General features: G+C 43.9%; 1 protein-coding gene across 14 annotated transcripts in view; it reads right to left on the bottom strand.

Moving 5' to 3' along the window:
• CHD2 (chromodomain helicase DNA binding protein 2) overlaps positions 1 to 21,941 on the bottom strand; it is an 89,779-nt gene that overhangs the window by 16,849 nt on the left and 50,989 nt on the right. For 12 of the 14 annotated variants that reach the window (XM_054077561.1, XM_054077559.1, XM_054077558.1 and 9 more), the window contains 20 exons: positions 21,308 to 21,394; positions 15,023 to 15,084; positions 13,583 to 13,705; positions 13,106 to 13,255; positions 12,026 to 12,159; positions 11,166 to 11,391; positions 10,648 to 10,748; positions 9,957 to 10,001; positions 9,625 to 9,800; positions 8,827 to 8,951; positions 7,983 to 8,199; positions 7,273 to 7,362; positions 6,188 to 6,378; positions 4,976 to 5,164; positions 4,419 to 4,581; positions 3,881 to 4,033; positions 3,294 to 3,365; positions 1,954 to 2,103; positions 1,200 to 1,348; positions 579 to 675 (listed from right to left, as the gene is read on the bottom strand). In XM_054077561.1, coding sequence (XP_053933536.1) covers positions 579 to 675; positions 1,200 to 1,348; positions 1,954 to 2,103; positions 3,294 to 3,365; positions 3,881 to 4,033; positions 4,419 to 4,581; positions 4,976 to 5,164; positions 6,188 to 6,378; positions 7,273 to 7,362; positions 7,983 to 8,199; positions 8,827 to 8,951; positions 9,625 to 9,800; positions 9,957 to 10,001; positions 10,648 to 10,748; positions 11,166 to 11,391; positions 12,026 to 12,159; positions 13,106 to 13,255; positions 13,583 to 13,705; positions 15,023 to 15,084; positions 21,308 to 21,394 — 2,700 coding nt within the window. Of the gene's footprint in view, positions 1 to 578; positions 676 to 1,199; positions 1,349 to 1,953; positions 2,104 to 3,293; positions 3,366 to 3,880; positions 4,034 to 4,418; positions 4,582 to 4,975; positions 5,165 to 6,187; positions 6,379 to 7,272; positions 7,363 to 7,982; positions 8,200 to 8,826; positions 8,952 to 9,624; positions 9,801 to 9,956; positions 10,002 to 10,647; positions 10,749 to 11,165; positions 11,392 to 12,025; positions 12,160 to 13,105; positions 13,256 to 13,582; positions 13,706 to 15,022; positions 15,085 to 20,164; positions 20,287 to 21,307; positions 21,395 to 21,941 lie in introns of those variants that run through there. The other 2 variants (XM_054077567.1, XM_054077565.1) reach the window with 2 other exon arrangements.

Below are 21,941 nucleotides of genomic sequence, written 5' to 3'. Positions count from 1 at the left end.
AAAAGAGAATAAATAAGGGTGACAGGACAGAAGAAAAGGAATATCAAGGCTAGCAGCAGGGAAAACTTCCAGACAGCGAGGTGTATTAACTGTGGACTGTTTCCCTCAGGGGAAGCCCTGCTGCTCAGGCTGTTCAGTGAACTGGTCAAACCACTTGATACTAAACTGTCAAGCAATGCTGCGCTGAGTCAGGAGAGAGTGACCTGTTTAACCTCGCTGTTCTGGCTCCTGCCTTTCTATGGGAACAAATGAAAAAGGATCCTGAAGCAGTGCTCAGAGAAGGCAGGGAGAGAAGCTTTCAGCTGACTGTGCTATATAACTAGCTAACGAATCCTCAGGAACCAGGGGACTCTCTTGGTGCCCATTACTATTTAACCCCCAACAATAAGGCTCTTCTCAGTCCCTGATCCCCCAAGTCCCAGAACTCTCTTCCTTCAGATTTCTGGACTCACACATACCCTATTTACCAATCTGCTCTCATGTACATGACAAGTACAAAGAGGGTGCAAACACACATGAACCCCCATTCATACCTGTAAAAGACTACAAACAGATAAGTGATTTCATTTTCAAACTACCTGAGGCTCTGACTCTTCCCCTTCAAGTTCCTTGAAGAGATCTTCAGCTCCAAACTTCAGAATAGCTGTTAGCTCCTCTTTGTTGAAAGGATTTGAGCTGCAAGAAGAAACAAAAAAGAAAATGTGTTCTGAGCTGTTAAGTCAGCATTGCTATAGCACAAAACCATACCAAAGTTTTCCCTAATTAAAGCAAGAAGTCATTTTTCTACCCATCAGTAAGTATAAAAAGCTTTTTTATTCATTCTCTTTCCTACTCTAGCAAGACAACCACCATAAGCGGGACAAGCTCTATCTACTCAGGGAAAACGGGGAGAATCTGAGGTTGCTGCCAAAAGTGCAGCTGTTCCACCACCACCAGGTTCACTCAGACCAGGATGATCTCTGTGAGGAAGACAGAAGGAAAAATAGGTAATGCGTTAAAACTAGTTTTTTATTTCTGGTCGCCTTTATCCTATGTGTCCAAGTCAACAGCTGCATAAGACAAATCAGTGGAAGCTTCCATTTTTTATTAGCCTACTGCCCTGTACCCTATCAAACACATGCTGGGGAAATAACAACAGGTGAAGCTGGTTATGCCATATGCTGTACCAGACATCTCTACCTCCTGACACAATCACTTACTTAGATCGCCCGGAGTTGTTGTCCAGAACAGTCCGGCCAGTAGTGTCCATACGCTGGATTACCAAGTGATCCAGCACCATTTTCTTCTTGGCCCTTTCAATGATCTCCTCCTCTACTGTACCCTTTGTGACCAGGCGGTAAATATTCACCTGAAGGGCAAAAAAAGAACAGAGCTATTTCCTAGACCTGAACATGATCTGCTGACACACTGATACACCATTCAATTGTTTTGCAGGAGACAAGGGTGCTGACATTGTCTTTTCATATACAGATGCAGTTTTTTATAAGAAAAACAAGCACGTTCTTAAGGGGAATCTGTTAAAATCAGGCTCTTTAACACAGATCTTGTTGTGTGCCTGAGCACAGAGTAAAAATCTTCTGAAACAACCACTCTAAGTCAAAACTAGCATCAAATTTTTCATATATCTAATGAAACCCTAGTAAAGATGGATGTCTACCGTCTAAGTTTTTCAGGGCAAGAAAGAATAGACTTCACATGGCTGTGAACTGCAATACCCCTGTTTGGGTTCTTGGTTCTGAACCATCCCAGAAGCCAAAGCTAACAGAAAGATCTGGCAAATATGGGTTGAATTTTTGTTTCCTGGCTTTTAACTGAGCTTCCTTTGGATTGGCAGTACTTTCTTCAGGACTAGGTGCAAAAAGACCATGTTTTCAGAAGCTCTGGTGAGGTGGGATTTCATTTAGATACACACACTGAAGCCACAAAGTAAATGATCCAGGTTACTTTTCTGACCTGCTTCTTTTGTCCAATCCGGTGAGCCCGAGCCTGAGCCTGAAGATCATTTTGAGGGTTCCAGTCCGAGTCAAAGATAACAACAGTATCAGCAGAGGCCAAATTAATTCCCAGCCCTCCAGCTCGTGTTGACAACAAGAAACAGAAGTCCTTAGGGGCAAAAAAAAAAAAGCATCCATGAGTTAACCTGTAACTGTGGACATAAAATAGCAATAATATCAAAGATATGCAAGGAAATAGCAGGAAGGCTCTGTTGCAATTGTGCTTCTTTAAGCTAAAAAAGGATTTTGGTCCACATTCTACTCACACAGGGCTAAGTACCACTGGTCTGTAAGTTGAGGCACAAGGTGAGGCAGTGCTGGCAGGGGTGAAAGGGGTGCTGTTCCAGGAAGGGCTCAGAAGGCATCATGCATCATTATGGGAGAGCAACGCAAACAGCTCAGGACAAGGGCACCTTGGAGTTGTTTTTGAAGGCCAGACCACACTGGCATCAAACTCCTACTAATCCAGCAGGCAAACACAGTGCTTTTTGTTGCCTGAAGCGTGCTGGGGGTGAGATCAGCAACTAACACAGATTGTTTGAGTTGCTGCCCAAGGGCACGGGATGCCAGGTTACAGCCAGGATGCCTGATCTGCCATGGATTCCCCCAAGAGAAGGGAAAAAGCAGTTTTTATGGGCATTCCTTTTCCACCTGCACTGCTGTCTCCTCATTTTTATTTGTTAACTTTCCCACAACAACAAAGTACCATCTAGCTGTATCTCCTGTGTCAGCCAAAATCCCCCTCCAGTCCAAGCTTCCGGAGCGAGGAAAGTTATTTCTCGCAGCTGGACTGATTGGCACAAAACAAGTGCCTTGCACCAGTCACTGTGAGTCAGCAAGCCCAGACGAGAGGCTTGAGATGCCCTCTCCTATTACGCTGGAGACTTTCACCGTCAACATCAGACTCTATGCCTGCCGACACTAATAATCTCCCTTTTGCCTCTGCCATTTCATATCCAAAACAAGTTTCAGGCTAGAGGAATCATTTAGCAACCATCTCATTCTCCAGATCATGGGGAAAGAATTGATAAGTTCTGGCTCTTCCCAGCCTCTTTGGGATTTTCTGGAGATGTGATGTGCAGTTCTGTTCTTTGGAGGTTTGAGATTTAAAATAAGTAACATGGCTAGCTACAAAACTAGCTGTATCTATGCCTTTCAAAGTATCTGAGGTTCTGTAAAAAGAAATTAACTAAATTAATCCCCTCTTGGTAGTCACAACCTGCATCTCAGCCATGAACACCTGCAGCTCGGGCAGCCCACTCGGACCCTCCTAAGGCAGGACAGCCCCAGTTGCAGTACCTCAGAGCCGTCAGCGTTGAAGTGGTCCAATGCCTGCTTTCGGATCTCCCCTTTGATTGAGCCGTCCAAGCGCTGGAAAAATCAACAGTAATAATAAAAGAAAGAAGGTAAAGGAGCCTAGAATTGCTGCACCCTAGTCTGAGAGCCCTACAGCCCCCTTCCCTGCCTGCAGCATTTAATCATTAAAAATAACTACCAATTAAAAATAACTGTGCTGCCTTAGCCTGCTGTGTTGCGAGGGCCAGGGCGGGGTATACGCAGGCACTGGTCACACAGCGGGTGACACTGCAGCTCCCATTACAGGCTGCCAGCCAGGGTCTCTGCGTGTTTGCTATCCTCTCTCCTCAGGGTTTATCACAGGACAAAGACCAAAGCAGGGGCCTGTCAGAGGAGGTGTTTTGCAGAGATGGGGCTGCACTGAAATGAAGGGACTTCCCAGTTCCCTCCAGTGTGTTTCAGTAAGTGTAACCTGAAATTCCAGACACCAACCTCAGGGAAACTCAACTGACTCCCAATGCCCAGGCTCCCTCTGCATTTTCTTGAATTTTCAAGCGAACCCCATTGTTTTCCATGCTGATGTTTCTCACCTGAAAAGGGTAGTGTTTGATAGTCAGATACTCTGCCAAGATGTCCAGCATCCTCACCATCTGGGAGAAGATCAGCACTCTGTTGCCTCTCTCCCGCAGCCTGGTTAGCAGCTTGTCCAAGAGAATTAGCTTTCCACTGCTCCTGACAAGAGACTGAAGAAGTAACCGTCATTCCACCTGATACTTCCCAACCTTACCCTTATGTATACTACACAGAGACATGAAGAGATCTGGTTCTTTTGGCGTCATGCTTCCCCCATAGGCCCCTAATCAAATAACTTGGATTTACACAGCAGAGGCCACAGAAAAAATGAATCATCCAAGACAAATCTTACACTGCACGCACCTCCCACTCTAGATGGCCACAAACCATTGCCTACAGTGGAAGGGGAGGGCAGAAGATTCAGTGGCTCAGCTGTGAGGACTGTTTCTAATGAAGAAACAACAGAAGCTAACTTTACCAGATCCTATCTTGGTGGGGGGATCAAAGAAAGGAGAATGTTAAGGAAAAACAACAGTAACCAAAGACCAAATTCACCTGCAGTGTCTCAATGCCATTCTCTCTCTCATTTTCCTCAGGTGGTTTGATAAGGTAGCAGTGGTTGCAGCACTTTTTCAACTCCATCACAATGTTCAGGAAACCAGATGTGCTCCCTCTAGTTCCCTTTGAAAGAGCTTTGTAGTTTCTTGTCAAAATCCACCTGCAGGTAGGAAAATAAAAAGTCCAAATTGTTTCACAGTGCAGACTGGGCATGTTGGAGCCTGGGAGGAATAAAATCTTCAGGGTCATCTTGTTCAGGCATCAGTCTACTTCCCTCCCTCCATCTCTCTTCACTTCTACAGGATACTGCTGTTTCCTCACTAGAAATCTTGATACCTCCCTTTTAATATTATTATTGTTTAATATTAAGCAGTATCACAATTTTGTGGGGTGCTCTATTCCTCCCCTCCCACAAAAAAAAGCCCCTGCTGCTAAATGTGATGGCTGCCACGTTGCATTCTGAAGGACAAAGTACACAGAAAGATATTCCCAAGGCACATAGATAGATGTGCCCATTTCTACCGGCACTCCTGCTAACATAATAAACGACGCACTTGTAATACTGTTTCTGCAAAGCAGACATTTCCACGCGGAGGATCTGCTCCACTTTGGCTGGCAAAGATTTCTCCACATCCTTCTTCACTCTGCGTAGAAGAAATGGCTCCAGGACTTTGTGAAGGCTCTGGTAGCCATTCTCTCTACCTTTTCCATGATCCTCTTCAAAATCTTCCCAGAATTCAAATCTAGCAACAGAAATGAGGAGCAAAGAGGAGTCAGAGTACCTCTTGTCTTATCACACCAAACATTATCTACCATACACGCTCCCCCTGCACAACAAGACAGAGAATCATCAATTTTGATGGAGATACAGTGGAAGATAAAAGGTTCACTCCACTCTGGCTAACTAAACAGACTGATAGTAAAGCTAGAACATCTCAGGTGCCTTCCTAAAATCTTATCTTCGAGCTCCACACTGACAGCTCCCAGGTCTCAAAATCCCAAAGATTTCCAGTATTCTGCTCTGCTGTCTCCTGCTGGCATTTACCTGGCAGCAGTTTCTGAGCTTTCCACAGTGCCCTCCCCTAGGGCAGGGCTGTGACAACTGGACTATGTTTTACACTGCTCTGAAAGCTTTTTTAGATTGCTGCTTCCTTCAGCAGCTCCTTTAAAACTAGGAGATCTGTTCCTCTTCTCCGTTTAGGAGACTTCAAATCTTTCCTTCACTCTTGCTGTGATCCAGCAGAAGACCTGGGGAACAGTTCCTTGTGAAATCAAACATAATTTTGGTGAGTTTGGGGGCTTGCTTGTCTTAGCCGATTTTATCTTCAAGAGAGTAACACATTAGTAATAATGCAGACACACGAACAATTGGCTAGACAGCAGTGTCCTTGAGCAATACTCCTAGAGACTGCAATAAAACGGTTGGCGGGGGTGGCTGAACCACAGTGTACTGGAAAGCTCAGAAATAGCTGAGATGGTTGCTTAAAACAAGTTTAGGTTTTGAGAGATGGCTCAAAGACAGCAGACATTGAAAAATATGGATTAGGTTTCCCCATTCAGTTTGTTGCCAGAAATACTTTTTGTGTTAGTCATTTAACCTCTGATTTTCCCCACCAATGTTCGTTCCGCTTTCATTGCTCTAACTCCACAGAGTTCAATTCAGGGATTTAATTCAAGGATTTCAGTCATTCTGCACTCTCTCGAGTCTATTTAACAGAAAAGAATGGATATAGAGGTATTTTCTGAAGGACCAAAAGAAGACTTACTTCTCCGGCATGATGAAATGCAGTAGAGACCAGAGCTCTTTGAGAGAATTTTGAAGTGGAGTGCCAGTGATCAGCAGCCTGTGGTTTGACTTGAAATCAATCAATGTTTTGTACAGCAAAGAGTCATCATTTTTCAACCGATGGGCTTCATCCACGCCTAGAAAGGCCCAGTTAATACTTCCCAAAACAGCCTGGAGGAAAAGAATAAAGAAAAATAGGCCCCAAGGAGATGCTAAGTCAGACACGCCCCACCACCTTGCAGATGTCACTCTCCATGGGCAGAACACACTGCAGCATGTGCTTCTCGGGATGAACTGCCTAATCCCTGGTGCTGGACCCACCAACAGAGGAGTTGGGCTCAAAAGAGTTTCTTGTTAACAAAACCTTGGTACCAAGACGCCTGCACTAGTAGTTTTGCCTCCCCAGAAAGGAAACGTGAAAATTAACCACGCTGTATAGCACTCCTGCTACAGTGAATAGTCTTTTGGCGAGCATACCTATTTTAACCCACTTTCGCTTTACCCAGAAAGTATAGTCCTCCTCCAGCACCCTACTCCCTTTCTTCATGCCCTCGGGCCCTGCTGTAGCACTAGTCCTACCAAAGAGGCAGCAGGAGAGCAGACGAACAAACCTACGAAGTTAAGGTAACCTAAGAATTTTGACTTTTTTTGGTGGGGGGATCTTAGTATTAAGCTTTTTCTGCTAGGACTCAGTGATGCATTAACAGGGCTGATGAGCGCTCAGCAGACAGATTTCACTTAAATGTAAAAATCCAGATACTGTTAGAACTGTGGCCAGCAGTTCAGTGTAATGTTTTGAACTCTTAACTAGCCTAAATTAAACCAGGTATAATCCAGCTAATGGTCTGCCTGGTGTCTTAAAAATAAAAATAATAAAACAACTGTGCAATACAAGAGTGAAGATGCTATAAGGGTGTCCTACACTCCTTCTACAAGCAAAAGCAAACAGTAGCTACATGTTTTCTACCATCACAGAGGAAAGAGGTGAAACTCACTAGCTGGGGGCTGGCTTCCCCCTTTGCAAGTGAGAGAAAGTCTAAAGAACATCCTTGGACCATTACTCACCTTATCCTTGAGAAGGATCTCGTATGTTGTGATAAGTGCATTGAATTTCAACCTTTTAGACTGAGAGTGGATCCACTCATATTCACGTATCTGTGAGAGGAGACAAATGTTAAATTCAAGGAATGTTACCAAAAGGAAAGAGTTAACAATCATTATATTAGTGTAGCTATAAGCCAGAAACTTCAACTAAGTCCAAAACCCTTTTGTTCAAGGTGCCATTTGACAAGCTCAGTGTGTCCATGGAATGCACACATGGTTCAGCTACCCTCGCCCAGGTAACAAAATAAGGCCAAACAATTTGCTGTTGTGACATTACCCTCCTCCGCCAAATAAATATACCATCTCCTTATTGACTCAAAATATTTGTGTTCGTCATCTTAATAATTCAGAACATAGTAAGCAAGCACTTTTTCACTCTATATTCCTTACTGAAGCACATTTCAGACCAGTGCAGTAGTGGTTTCCAAACCCTGTGAGAGAAGCCAGTATTCCTGTGCTCACTCTAAGAAGGGAAATAAGGTAAAAAATTTCCTGCAGCAGCGAATTACACCCAAGCACTCAGCTACACCAGCTCTAGCTGCCTTCAGTACTGCCAGTATTATCCGCCCGCCTCTCCAGCAGAATGTGTGCCACACGTGTTACACAGAAGCTGTTGCTTTGCACTCAGCATTTCTACCCAACCTCACACTCTTTGATTTCCGATTACACACCATATTCCTGCTCATGAGGTCTCCAATGTAAACCACCACATTTATCTCAGGTGCCCACACTTCAAACTCTCTCTGCCATGAGGTGAGCGTGGACAAGGGCACCACCACCAGGAAAGGGCCATAAAGCTGGTGCTGATGGAAGAGGTATGATAGGAACGATATTGTCTGAATTGTTTTGCCCAGGCCCATTTCATCAGCCAGGATCACACTGTTGTTCCTGAAAAGGAAGAGAACAAACATAAATCCTGTCTGAGTACATGTTTTCGCTTCTACTAATTTACTGTGCTCTAGCATTGAATAGCAATCCATGACAAGGACAGAAAGGGGGCAGTGCAAAAACATTTATCTGAACACTTTCAAGTGGACCCCAGAGACATACAGACTGTACGTGGCACAATAACTCGCAAAAAAGGACCAGACTATGACCACTCCAAACTGGCAAGCAATGACAAAGGAAAAGGGGAGCCAATGACCTAATTTTAGAAGGACATTTCTCAAAGACTTCAACAAGCATATATGCACGCTGAGCCAGAAACCTTTTTTTCAGTTAGGGCAATGGAAAAAAATGGCTGATATGCACTAGGTTCACACAGCAGCCAAGTCCAGCGTTTGAACAGGCCCAGACAGGGAAATTGGTTTTTGTTTTCGCACAAGGTTTCTTAAGTTCATGCTCTAGATAGTTCCTGCTTGCGGTGTCTGCAATGCAGCTGGGCATGGTAACATTTGAAATCCTTCAGGCTGCAGAAGCAGGATTGGTAAAACCTCACTTGAAAACAAGAGGGCCAGATCCTACTGGGACAAAAATCAGGAGACAAAATGAACGTCACATAGCATCTGCACATACTTGCACCACGAGTGAGCAAGCCAGTTAAGGCCCTCCAGCTGGTAATCTCGCAGCTCCAGGTTCTCACTGCCAATGTAAGAAGGCTGTTTCTTCAAGGCAACAAACCTCGGTCTCTGCTTCAATACCTGGAAAAGAAGACACTCTAAGCCCACTGAAGAAAAGGACAAAGGTTGAAAATGCAGCAGTGAACTTGTATCTGTTCATTGGCTGAAGTCTATCCACATTTATCTAGCTAGTGTTTACATCTGCAGTTCAGAAAAACACTCCATAGTGTTATGCTTTGCCTGCTTTCCTCTGGTTCTGAGGACCAGGGCCATGAGTGTGCCCCAAGAGTGCAGTAAGCTATACATAATACACACTAGATGGAACAGGCTCCACTTCCTTTTTTGTCCTATTATCTTTTCTCCCATTATCTCTGTCCCTCTCCTCCACTATATCAGCATCTTGCATTTTTCTCTTTTCCCAGGTGTGCTGTTTTTTCATTCAACTGATATTAAAACTTTGTACTTCCGCAGCAGTTCCTTCTGAGGAGGAAGCACTCTGCAAGGATTAATTAATCCTACCAGTCCCCAGAATGATGTAACGTTCTCACTGTGCATGGAGTAAATTAAACCAAAAGGGGTTCATAACACTGCCTAAAGTACAAGACAATAACTGCAAACAATCATTCAAATTGTAGTGGATGGATGGGAAAAGGTTCTCTGACATTTATCCTGTCAAAACTTCACATTCCCACTGCTTGTGTCACCACCCAGCCTGGACAAACGGAGCAATAAAACAGAAGTGAAGGAAGCAAACCTTGCAGTCCCGGGTAGGAATTGTTTTTGAGTTGTTACGGTTGTTGAAGCTGTCAATGCAGTGCTGAAATTTCTTGCTTATCAGAGTCTCATCTTCCCAGCTGCACTCAGCGTAGGGCAGCCCCATCCACTTACACAGGTATTCGGGGTCATTCGAGGATGTTTTGCGACTGCTTGCTGCAAAATATGCAAACAGGCCCAAAGCTCAGCAGCTGTGGTTCTGTGGCTGAACCACAAGTGTGGTTCACAGGGGCAGTCTGAACCACCCATACAACCACAAGACAGGTCTCAGCTAGTAAAAAAGGTTTAGAGGGACCAAAAATGCACCTTTACCTGGGAAATCTGAATGCCCTGTCGCAGTCTTGCTGGTCTTCACAGCTGTGTTTGGAGACAGAAGGGAAGGAAGGGTTTAGAGTGCTGGCAGCCAGCAGAGGGAGCAGAGCAGGCACGCTGTCACAGGCGTTTTTATAGGAATTGTACGTTCGACAGCTCCCCTAGCCAGTTCCCAAAGCAACTGGATGCTGGCACCTCTGACTGGCATGACTGTGATACTAAGCACTCGCTAAGCCCTGGTTTTATTTTTAGTAAGTAATCATGAAAATCTAACCCCTGAGCTACCTTGCAGCCTGACCACATCCTCAACCACGTCATGGAAAACAGTCCTCACAAAAGCCAGGCCTCTACTGCTGCTTTGGATACAAACACCTTGCATCCAAAGGGCTGAAGTCAAAGAACTTCAGCAACAGCACCTTCAGCATTCCCTTGGAAACTAGTGTATCATCCCATACTCCAGGCAATGAGGGTGATTGATTTGTATTGCTTGTAAATACAAATCTGTAAATCTGGATTTCCAGTGTTCAAATCTCTGAATTTCACACACTGAAATATACTTAACACCTTTTTTTTATCTCCAGAGATACTGGAGATCATGGAAGACAAGAGAGCTGTACACTCATTCTGCTCTTGCTCAAGATTACAGTTCCCACGTCTGTCTCCACCCCTTTACAAAAATGGGTTCACTTACCAATTACTCTCTCCACTATTTGATATTGTTTGTTCAGCTCTGAAGCGAGCTCTTGTTGGCAGTTGAAATATTCTACATCTTCAGGTGATACCTTGCCCAGCCTAGAGAAAAAAAAAAACCAAAACAAAAAAACACTATAATGCTTCTGTTATAATGCCCATGGAGGCCATATGTAGAAATTCTACTTTCCTATATGGTTCTGTCATTCAGACGGGTCACTGAAGCAGATTAATGCTTAGCTGACACATTTCTTAAAGCTTCCTATAATTATAAATCATTACAGAGCAGCAAATGTCATAGATGTTCACACTGTCTCCCTGCTGATGCGTTATTCTGCTGCAAGAATCAGCCTCAAAACCAGTAGGCAAAGAAAGACGTGTGTTGTGCACCAAAACCAGTTGCTTTGGATGAAACATCACTTGCAAGAAGAAATCAAATGTTTTCAGTCATGACTCCACACACCTCTGGCTAAAAAAAGATCAGCCCAAGGACAAATCACTGGTTGAAGGAAACCATACCATTGCTTGATCTCCTCCTCTTTTTTCTTGAAGTTTTCCAGCTTTTTCAGGCCCTTCACTTTCTGCTGCTGCAGGGACTCTTCACTCTCCCATGTGCTATGGATGTATGACCAGCCTTTCCATTTGATCAGGTACTGAACTTCTCCTTCATCCTTTTCAGGATCAAAGTCAGCACTTGGATTGCCGTTGGCTTCGGTTGCATACACTGTGGTGGAAGCACCAGTGGCTGCAAAAGAAATCAGGCCATGGTTGGTACCTTTGTTATCAAGCACTGGACGTGAACTGCATTAGAGCAGAAAGTTATTCTTCTAATACATCTTTTGTGACAGCACAAAGAATATCCTACAGATTCTGCAACCCAATAAGACAGGCACACAAAAGTTTTCCAAACAACGGAATCTTTTTAAATCTCTCTATCGTAAATGCTTTTTCTTTAAGTGTAATTCAAAGGTCTCTTGAAAATGTTCACGACAATTCAGTTTTACAAAAACAGTTTAGAAAGGCTATGAGAACAAAACATGGGCTTTATTTTCATTATGGCTTTGTCAATGGAACTATGAAAACTGACTCTACTGGAAGACCTATTTTATATTTCAAAGAAGAGAAAAACAAGAATTGCAGAACAGTGACTGCATCTTTAAAATGTGTGCACGCTAAATGAAAGCTGCCAAGCACATAAACCTGACATTTTAGGGTTTTTAATACTAGATTTTACAAAAGCTGCTAGAAGACATAAACAAGAGGCACAGAGAAGAGCACTGAAACAATCCTTGTCTTCACTTTGAAGCAGCAAAAACTCAAGAGAAACCATGAGTGCAAAACTGACATTAGAAATAAACACTTTCACCAGAACTACGCACCTCCTTTTTTCCCAATCCTGATGTCCAAGACTTTCTCAATAGTTTCACTGTTGTCTTGTTGTTCATCAACTCCTTCCCCAGTCATCTCTATCAAGTCATCAGAATCCGTCTCAAAATCATCATCTTCTTTGTAACTGAACAAGATCAAAACCAAATTGATAAAATCCCTTGACTCTTCACAGTCCACTAACACACAGAATGGCACGGACTGGAGCAAGGCTTCTCCAGAATTTATCTTGGGGTTCAGTGCATGTTCAGCACACACATTTCCTAAGTTAGCCACTCAGTATTTTTCCCTGAGACACTCAGACAGCTACACTGTATCAGACTAATACTCTATCTTGTCCATATAGTTTTTCTGACCATGGCCAACACCAGATGCTTCATAACAAGGTGGAACAATCCCTGCAGCAGAAGCAAACCCATCAACAGAGGAAGTCTCCTCTATCTAGTGAAAGATTATTTTATGTTTAACAATGGAAGCTCCAATTGAAAGGCTGCACGGGTGCCTACAATGCCCTAGGGACTACACTTCTCATCTTCGATGACCACTTAACCACCAAAAAATATTATTCAGAATATTATTCAAAAATATTGCCTCTTTGCAAGTCCCTTATTAGGAATGCCAAAAGGTGAGAAGGTATATTGGGGAATGGAGAACACTTCACCTCCACCATGTCTCAGCGCTCTGTCCCAAGGCATTACTTATCAGCCACTCTCAGACAAGTGGTCCAGTCCAGCACAGCTGCTCCCTCTTACTCATTTTGATCTATTTGCAATTCTTAATCTCATCTGAGAGTGCTTTAGAAACATTATGCAAACCTCCTCACATTTCTCTAAGAGAGACTGGTAAATATTCCCTCCCCTAGAGATGGCAAAATAAGGCAAAGAGAAGTCAGATATTCACAGCATGAACCTGTCAAAAAACCCACATCTCAGCCAAAGAATATCTGCAGGGCAGAGGAGACAGTCTCTGCAGGATCACACAGGGGATCAGTGCTTAGGGCAAGGAATGTGGAGTGTCCCTTCATCCCCAGCCTGACAGCTTTCATCATCAAGCAACCCCACACTTCTTGATACCTGACATTTTTGGCCGCTCTTCGTCGAGTTTGTCTCTTGGGGGTCTCATCATCATCATCATCATCATCATCTTCAGATGAGTCCGGTTTCTTTTTCTTCTTCCCACGCTGGGGTTTGTGAGGCTTTTTAATACTGGTTTTGGCCACTGTTCTAAAATAAGAATTAATAGAAAGCTATAATACAGTGTGGTTTACATAAACACTCATTTTAATAAGTCTTCAAGAAAGCATGAATCTCAAGTATTAGATTCTTAGGGATTTGGTCTGTTCTCACTACCCTGGAAACCACTGCATCCCTCACAGGAGCATGAAATGGGTAGATGACAGAGTAACTAGGTCCTAGGTTTAGTAGGCACTGCAGAAAAAAAATCCCCAAAATATTCTTTAGCAACAAATAGAGATTTTCTCCTCACCCCCAGCAGAGGTACAAAAGATATATATACAGAAAAAGAGACAGACTGAAACAACCACTCCTTACCTCCTTTGGACAGGTCTTCTTGCTTTAATTTTCTTCGGTTCAGGCTCACTCTCTCCACTGGTGCCTTGATCCCCCCCATCTTCATCCTCTTCTTCACCAGAAATCTCTCTTTTCCATTTATTTCTATGGTCAGAAAGGTAAGTCACAAAGGGCAGTCATATTTCAACACAAATACTCAGCTAAGCAGGCATCTAAGCCACCAAGGTTAATACTAGCAGGCTGTAAGTACAAGAAAAGGTTTAAAACCACACTCTTGGTTGTTCAGTGAAATGCATAGGGATTTCATGGTGTGATTCTCTGCTTTTAGGAAGAGGCCTCAGTCACCTAGGTTTTAGTTCAAGTAGTGACAGTATATCTTGAGTGAGTGGCTCTTAACACATACTACAATGTTGCTTGTGGCAGAGCTGTACTTCTTACAACTGGGTGGGCAAGTGCTTCCATTTATTTATATTTCTTTTCCATTTCTGCATTTCTGAAGTGAGCTGAAAAAAACTTAGGAGAAATTCTCACTTTCACCTATGGAGTATAAGCCACAACACATACAGTTACATGATATCCTTGTAGCCTGGAAAATGAAGCAAAAAGTCTCCTGCCATCTAAATTGAGGCAATTAAAATCTCCAAGCATGAAGCCAAATCACTCCATACCGCTAGTGGTAGGCAGCGGTTTATCTGTGGGCAATTCAGAGCAAAGCTGCAGCTCCAAAATACCCTTTGAAGGAGCCCCTCTTCTCTCCAAGAGGCATATAGGGAGTCCACGGGAATTATTCCCCTATGCTTTATTACCTCCCCCCTTTTCTGTGTTGGTGTGTACAAAAATGAGAAAGTAAAAGACATGAAACAGGAGAAAGGGAGCTCGATCATGTGGCTATGTTTAAGTTTTCTCAATCAGGCAACTTGTATTTCCCTTCAGTTCACTTTAGCGTTTGGAAAAACCAAGAGGAACTTATTAGTTGGAAAAGGCAATAAAACATGACTGTAAGTGAACCTGTTTATGGCAATCAGACATCCAAAACATCCTCTGTGAAAGGTCTTTTGTTGAAGGAGTGGGTTATGAAGATAAAAGATGATACTAACTAGGCATTTCATTGTCCATTTATCAAAAAGGGGAGAGCAGCAGGGATTAAACTGAAGCAGAATAAGTAACTTGATGGAGAAGTGAAAGACTGACAACAGAAAGCAAACCTGACTTGCTCAGACTCCACCACAGGCAAAGAGGGAAAACATCAACAAAAGAAAAGCTAGGAAACTGCATCCATCTGTAGATCCATATTCATGCTTCAATTTTAGTCATCCAAAATGTTATTACTGTAAATACTAAATATTTTACTTTACAAGCTCTCCATGTTGACAACACTTATAAAACAATCCAATACTACTATTCTGAAAGATGAAACAAGACAAAGTACCATCATTCAAAACCCTTTCCCTAGAAACTTACAGTCTTTTCACTTGCTTCTGGCCTCTTCTTTTTGGGCTCTCATTTTCAGATTCACTACTTGCCTTTAATTGAAAAGAAAGAAAATCAGGTTGTAGGTTTCACTCTGGACTGTCTCCTCAAGGACACAACTGTAACACATGCACACAGTCTGAGCTCGAACACAGCCCATCTGCTCTTTCATTGCAGCGCTGGAAGGATGCTTTGGTGCAAGGGGCTGCAAAAGAGCAGTCAGCTTCCTCAGCTGCAAGGTTAATGTCGTGCTCTCAGCGTGAAGAACGCAACTCTGCAGAAAGGCTAGAGAGCTCTACTACAACATTTCTTCCTCGAGCTCAGAATGCACAAGGCTGTGATCCACCTACCCCTCAGCATCAACCTCCAGTACCCGGCAGATGCCCTCGCAGCAGTGGCAGTGGCCAGGCAGACCTGCAGCGTGCGCGATACCCAGAGTATTACAAAACCACAGAGTGAATTTAACCCATAAAATCTTGCACTGCCCGGCAGCCCAGAGAGAGAGAGAGAGAGAGAGACTGAGAGAGAGAAAGAGGGCAGCTCAGCTGCTGCTGCTTCTGCTGACGATGCAAGGTGAGCATCACTCCTGCCTGATGCTCAAGGATTAGGCAGCAGTGTGATTTTGTGCTTTCTGGACAGCACTTTCAGGGCCTGCCCCAGTGCTGAGGCTCAGGTATTTTACAAGGCTTTTAACTGAAAGTGTAGTGGTTGAATGTACTTCCATGAGCACCCATACTTGCCATTTCAACAGGAATACTGCAATATTTGGGGGCATTCAGGCTTAGTTTCTGTGATTGTAGAAACTTTTGCAGCCACACAAATGCATTATGATTTCTGCCTCCATCAGGGGAACTTCCTATAAGGAAGGAAATTCTTATAAAAAGATAATATTCTCATCACAAGTGTCCTTGCTTTCCTGAGTCATTGAGTACCTGAGTAGGTCAGAGCCATGCCCTGCTGCATTCCTTCCTCCTAATCCTCCAGTCTCCACCAGTGAAGTCTTGCTGGCTAAATATATCTGGAGATATTCTAACTACTTGATGTACTATTTTAAATGTGGGATTCGTTCACTCCTACAGACGGAAATTGCTAAAAATAAAAACCCCAAATCTTTAGGCAGGTTGTACACAATCCCATCTTTGTAAAACTTAGTCAGCCCTAAATAGCACCCCTCAACCAACAGATGATTCCACCTTATACACTTGCTCCAGAAAACACAAATTGTCAGGGAGAAAAGCAAAGAAACTATTTAGAAATTTCTAAACCGGTATTAAAATGACAGCAGTAACCTCCAAGGCTGCTTGCTCTACGGACTTACTTCTTTTTGCTGCAGTATTCAGCATCAGCTCCAGATAATGTCTATCCACCACTTCAGTTTCTACCACAGTTTGCATATCCTGGTACATTCACCATCCTGCTGGCTACAGCTAACAAAGCTTAAAATCAAGAGCTGTTCACACATGAATTTCATGAAATGGTGAAGCTATGACATGAAAATCCTGAGGCTCTAGAGAGCCATGGCCCACATCTCTTGCTTTCCTTCTGCATCCTTTATTTCTGTTTTCCAGCTTCCCCTTCACCAACAGAAATTGCCTTCTCACTTGCATCAGTGTTTCCATTAAAATATACTGAAATACTGGATAGCAATTTAGACAAAGAGCTTTGCTGAATTTCACTGTGGTCTGCTCTCAGATTTACATGTGAAACAGTAAAACCTTTTGCACTGTATCTTACCATGCACATGTTTGTCCATCTGTTTTACAGCCCTGCACGAAAACCCCGTCTCATAGACCAAGCATCCAGGAAGCAGTGACTGGCAAACACCACAGAGAGCCCCACCTACCCTTGCAACATAAGCCAAGCATTCCACAGATTTCAGTTTCGACTTAGCAAAGTTTAAAAGTCCTCAGTTTTTCCCTTTTAATCTCTTCTCTGCTTTCTGAAGCACGCTGCTTTGCCATTCCAATTTTAGGATGTTTTTCAAGAGTTGGCCCCTGAACACGTTTGCTTTTTGCTGCTTTTTAGCAAACCACAAGTAAAGAGAGGTGAATTATTCCACTCTGTGTCAGAGAAGATCAGATTTAGAGGAAAACAAATACAACCTTTGGCTCTTTGAATCCCACTTCTTTGCCAAAATCCTGTTTTTCAAGTTTCTAGTGTCCACTTTCCTAACTCTTAATGCCTCTACTGTTCCCCTACTCTGTTGCTGTCTCTACAAAGCTGATGCTCATCTCTCAATGACATGTCTTTTCCTCACCTCTTTCCACCTTGGAAAACTTAACTTGTGACTGCAATTCAGCTGCCTTCAGTTACGTTTTTCAATTTCAAAGACACCATTGTCTTTTTTGAATGCATGTCGTCAAGCCCAGCTCTATCTCCTCTGACACAGCCCATCCCCAGCCTGAGTCATCTGCCTGCCTCGTGCTCCCACATCCTCCCTGCACGAGTGCAGGAAGTACTGTGCCTCTCACAGCCACGGGAGACTCAGCCTTTCCTCCCAGCTCCCTCACCTACCACCAGCCCGTTGCCTCCTTCTCACCAGCTCCTCCTGGCATCCTAATCCAGACCTTCCAGGTTCCAGTCGCTGGCTGAAAACTACCTTCTAACATTTTATACATAAATAATAACATTTAAAAAAAAAAGATCAAGCACATTAGCAACCTCTTAATGCCACTTAGATCCATATTTCAGGACCTGGCTGCAAAATTCTACACTGAATTGCTCACATCAGCCCACGGGTGAGATGTGTACATTTGCCCTGGACTCTGCAGCACTGACAGACCTTGTGCTTATAACTCTTTCGTTACCAAAATCAACGCACAGACTCTGGTTGATGTAAACTCCTCAGTTAAGGGAACGCAGATGATAACCAGAGAGTTGGGGGCACATCAGGTTCTGAGTGGACACCTGATGTCCTGTCTGCCACTCACCCTCATCAGGAAGCAGACTGGCTGGAAAATCACGTGCAACTCTGATTTTAATAACGTCACCTCCCTGAATGACACAAGTGAAGCTGACAAAATCTGTCTCCAGTCCCACAAGGGCGTTTGTTAGCCCAGCAAAAGAAGCTGGTGGCACATTGTCACTCAGAGCTTGAGTACCAGCACTGGCAAACTCTGCTGGGCTCAGGCTGCCTCCCCCCAGAGTGCTGCTGCTCTGACCAAGGAGAAAGATGACTCACAGTCCCTAGTTGCCCTGTCCCCTACCAAACACTATAAACATTATTCCGGCACCACTACCTCCAACTGGACTAAGAACTGGTCTCTTACAATTTGCTTTCCCCACCTCCAGCTGGAGGGATCAGCCTTCCCTCTCCATGCCTCGCTGATGCCTCCTATCTAATTTATTCCTTCTTTCTCCTGGTACTTAAGGCACACACACTTTTACTAGATTAAATATGCAGTATTTTGCCATGGAACAGTGCTGTACAAAACGTAATGATGCTGTGTATGTAGCACCAAGCAGAACAACGCAGTAGCAGCTTTAAAGTTCTGGTCCCTCAGACTGCCCATGAGTGTCCTCGCCGCTAGCCCAGAGCAGGAGAAACGAAGACTCAAGACCATTGCCATGGTCCAGGTGGGTCCCTGATGCCTACTAGGAGAGATGAAGACTGACTTAAACAGAGGCAAGAAATATTTAAGACTAAAGTAAAAGTGCAGATTTGCTTATTTTGGGCTTAACAGAAGCCTAGCTCCAAAAAAGCTGGAGAATCTCAGCTTGACAGTTTGGTTTTCTCATGTCTGCAGAACATCTCTCTCCGAGTGATACTGGCAGCATTTGAACTTTCAGCAAAGAGGTGAGGCAAAGCGTTAATGAAAATGTAAATAAGCAGAATTTTTTTTCCAATAATAAAACCATGTGTATTTAGGGAACATCTCTGATGCATGACTCGCAGAGGAGATGCACCATGCCATTTATTACTAACTCCAATCTCAAACCATCATTTTTATAATGAAAAGATTGTGTCTGGTTTAGGCACATTTGTTTCTCGACTGCCCCAGAATACTCTGAAAGGCACCTGGCTTGGCACTTCTCAGTTCCCCTGAAGGCGATTTATTAACTGCAAAGAAAACGTGTGGACGAGTACTGTTTTTACTGAAATATTCATATGTGCTCTTATTCCTGGAGACAGCTGTAGTTCTCTGAGCAGCTCTGTAGCCCCATGCAAAACTGCACTTTCGCTTCCTGATATTTCAGCCTACACCTTGGTATCGATTGTACGTTATCACCATCTCTGACTGCAGCTCAGAGACCTACACAACGTGCCCGGTGACCTCCAGGCAGCTCCGAGAAGGCAAACATTTCTAACACAGAAATAACCCTGCCCAAACTGCTGGTCTCATAGGATAGACTAGTGATTGAACAGTGCCCCAAAAACTCTACCACCACCGCGCCAGCTCCCTGGAGTAGGGCGAGTCACGGGACAGCACGCAGGGAGTTGTGATGGCTGATTCTTGTTCTGTGCTCTGAGCCTGACACGCTGCCTGGGTGATGCTGTTTGCTAACACTGCAGAGGAGCGCTAAGGAAGAAGGCAATTAAGAGCTCCTAGACACTGTGCTGGAAGTCCCAAGCAGCAAGCGACAAGAGCAGGTCATTGGCGACAGGTTTATCCCTGTAAAGGTAAAAAGCAATCTTAAGAGGTTTCAAGTGCCTTGGGTTTCTGCCAGCTCCAGCAGCAGCAAGGAGTGCTCAGCACCATGCAGGCTCCAGCTATGCTATTTCCTCTCTTGTGGCATTTAGGTCTTCCAAAAGCAAGACTTTCCATCTCTTCCTGCTCTTCACAAGGTGCCAGCACTGTGCTCCTGACATGTCACACCCTCCATCAGACTCTGCTGCAGATGGGAGTTGCCCTATGGGGACCAGTCAGTGTTGCTTTAGGAGAGAAGGGGAAAGGGGGTAGTCCAATTTTGTCAATTTTCACTTTCCATTTCACGAATGTGGCAGTGGAGTCATTCAGAGGACTTTTTTTTTTTGTTTTTTACAATATTTTGTGGTATAGCAAAGTTTTTATATCTTGGATTTTTTTAAAAAAATTGATCATACCTTAAGTAGTCAGAAATAAAGATATTGAAAAAGAAAACAACATTTGCAAAACCACGTAATATTGTAAAACAAAAAAAGACGGGACTTACCTGAGCCCCAAACAGGACACTCGGGGCTGCAGAGGAGGTCTGTGGTGGGTGTGACATCGCCAGCACAGTGCATGCCAGGGCATCGCACAGAGAGGTGCCCAGCGAGCCTGGGCTTTGTCGAACTTGAAAAGGAAAACAAAAGCTAAGTCAATGATATGCCCCAAACCCCTCCCTAACTTGCTGCTATGTGGGACATCCAGCACAGGAGTCTCCGGGGCTAGGGGTGGCACTGCAGATGCCGCAAGGCTCTATGATAACACACCAGAGCAAGGAGCTAAAGACCTGTGTTTGCCATGGAACTCAGACCTCTTGAGTATCCTAATGTGCATTTTGACAGCGAAGCACAAATAGCCTGATCGTCAGAGAGCATGACTAGGCTTCTCTCTGCTGAAAATCTGGTTATTTATCTATAGATTTCCAATTGCATAGTTCTGTACCTAGCTCTAAGCCCCAAGCTTTACTTTTGACTTAAGTCTCTCTATGGGTTCCTGTCTGCTTATAGCTATTCAACCTTCCTGAAGACCTGCAATGTAGAAACCTTGTTAGATGCAAATGAAGGTGGCAGCTAACTCCTACAGAAAAAAACCCAGTGTTCTGTAAAAGGAACAATCAGAAGGTTTGTCTGCCAGGCTCTGACCACTGTCGCCTCCAACTGAAGCATAAAAGACTCCCCAGTATTCAACCAAAGAACAGTGATGTTTCACAGAGCTGAACAACACACACAAATGCATTTATCAGCGTGATCCATTCCGGGATGGGCAACAACGACTGTTTTGTTGTGAGGTGCTTCTGGGAAGTTTCCTTTATTCCTGTTTGGATTTGTGTTGTGTTCTGGCTTGGTTTTGTTATTTTAACACAGATTCATTTGCTCCAAGACATTTCTACAGCAGAGCACGTCTTGCGTTACACCCTATTCCAGCAATCAGATCCATGCAGCGTCCCACTGACTCCAGAGGTCTCAGGCTAAGTGGATCCAACTGCAGGGCTGGGACCTTAACTGTGAGCTCCAGCATCCATGCACCAGGCTAGGAATCCATGTTTACAAGGCAATGCAGATGAGACTTGCCTTTGCTCTTTGTGTTTGTTTGGGTTTATATGTTCAGGAATCCCTCATTCTTTTTTTTTTTTTTATTGTTTTCTTACCTCATCTTTTATATTAAATCGTGACGGTTCTTGTCTGCTTCGGTTTGACCTCCTAACCCCATAAACATCAGGATATTCTTCCCACATCTGCAAAATAAACAGACCATGAGAAGGCCTGCTTCACCCCAATTATTTCTGACACTTTAGAGAAGGTTGATGGTGAATGTTTTTTTAAAAACAATCAACATAAAACCATTAGGGAATCAGCAACCAGTAGATGGACACTTTAAAAACACTGGCTGAAAAGGATTATTACTCTTTGGGGTATTTGGTAACACTCTAAAGCAGCATATTTTATCTCAGTATTCTCTTTATAGTGAGCCATATTTTCACCAGAGCACAAATTACTCTCCAGCTCACTCAGGCTGAAGGACAGTGTTCAGCCAGCCTCTGCAAGCAGTGCTGAAGGAGGCAACACCTTGCACATGGAATGAATGGACCTACCAACTCAAAGGGACAACTCACTGTCACTAACAGCTTCCATCACAATTCCCTTCCCTAGGGAAAACCCCACCAGCTAGCTGACAAGCCCAGTGATGAGAGAGACATCACCAGCAGCAACTTCAAAAGTGAATTCTGTGTCCCAGCCTGGATGGCAAATTGACCAGGGCACCCTGTCTTTGGCAAGGCAAGA

The sequence above is a fragment of the Cuculus canorus genome, chromosome 12 (genome assembly GCF_017976375.1).
Source record: "Cuculus canorus isolate bCucCan1 chromosome 12, bCucCan1.pri, whole genome shotgun sequence".
NCBI lineage: Eukaryota > Metazoa > Chordata > Aves > Cuculiformes > Cuculidae > Cuculus > Cuculus canorus.
The sequence above is the reverse complement of the archived record's forward strand: the minus strand, read 5'-3'. Positions and strand labels throughout refer to the sequence as shown.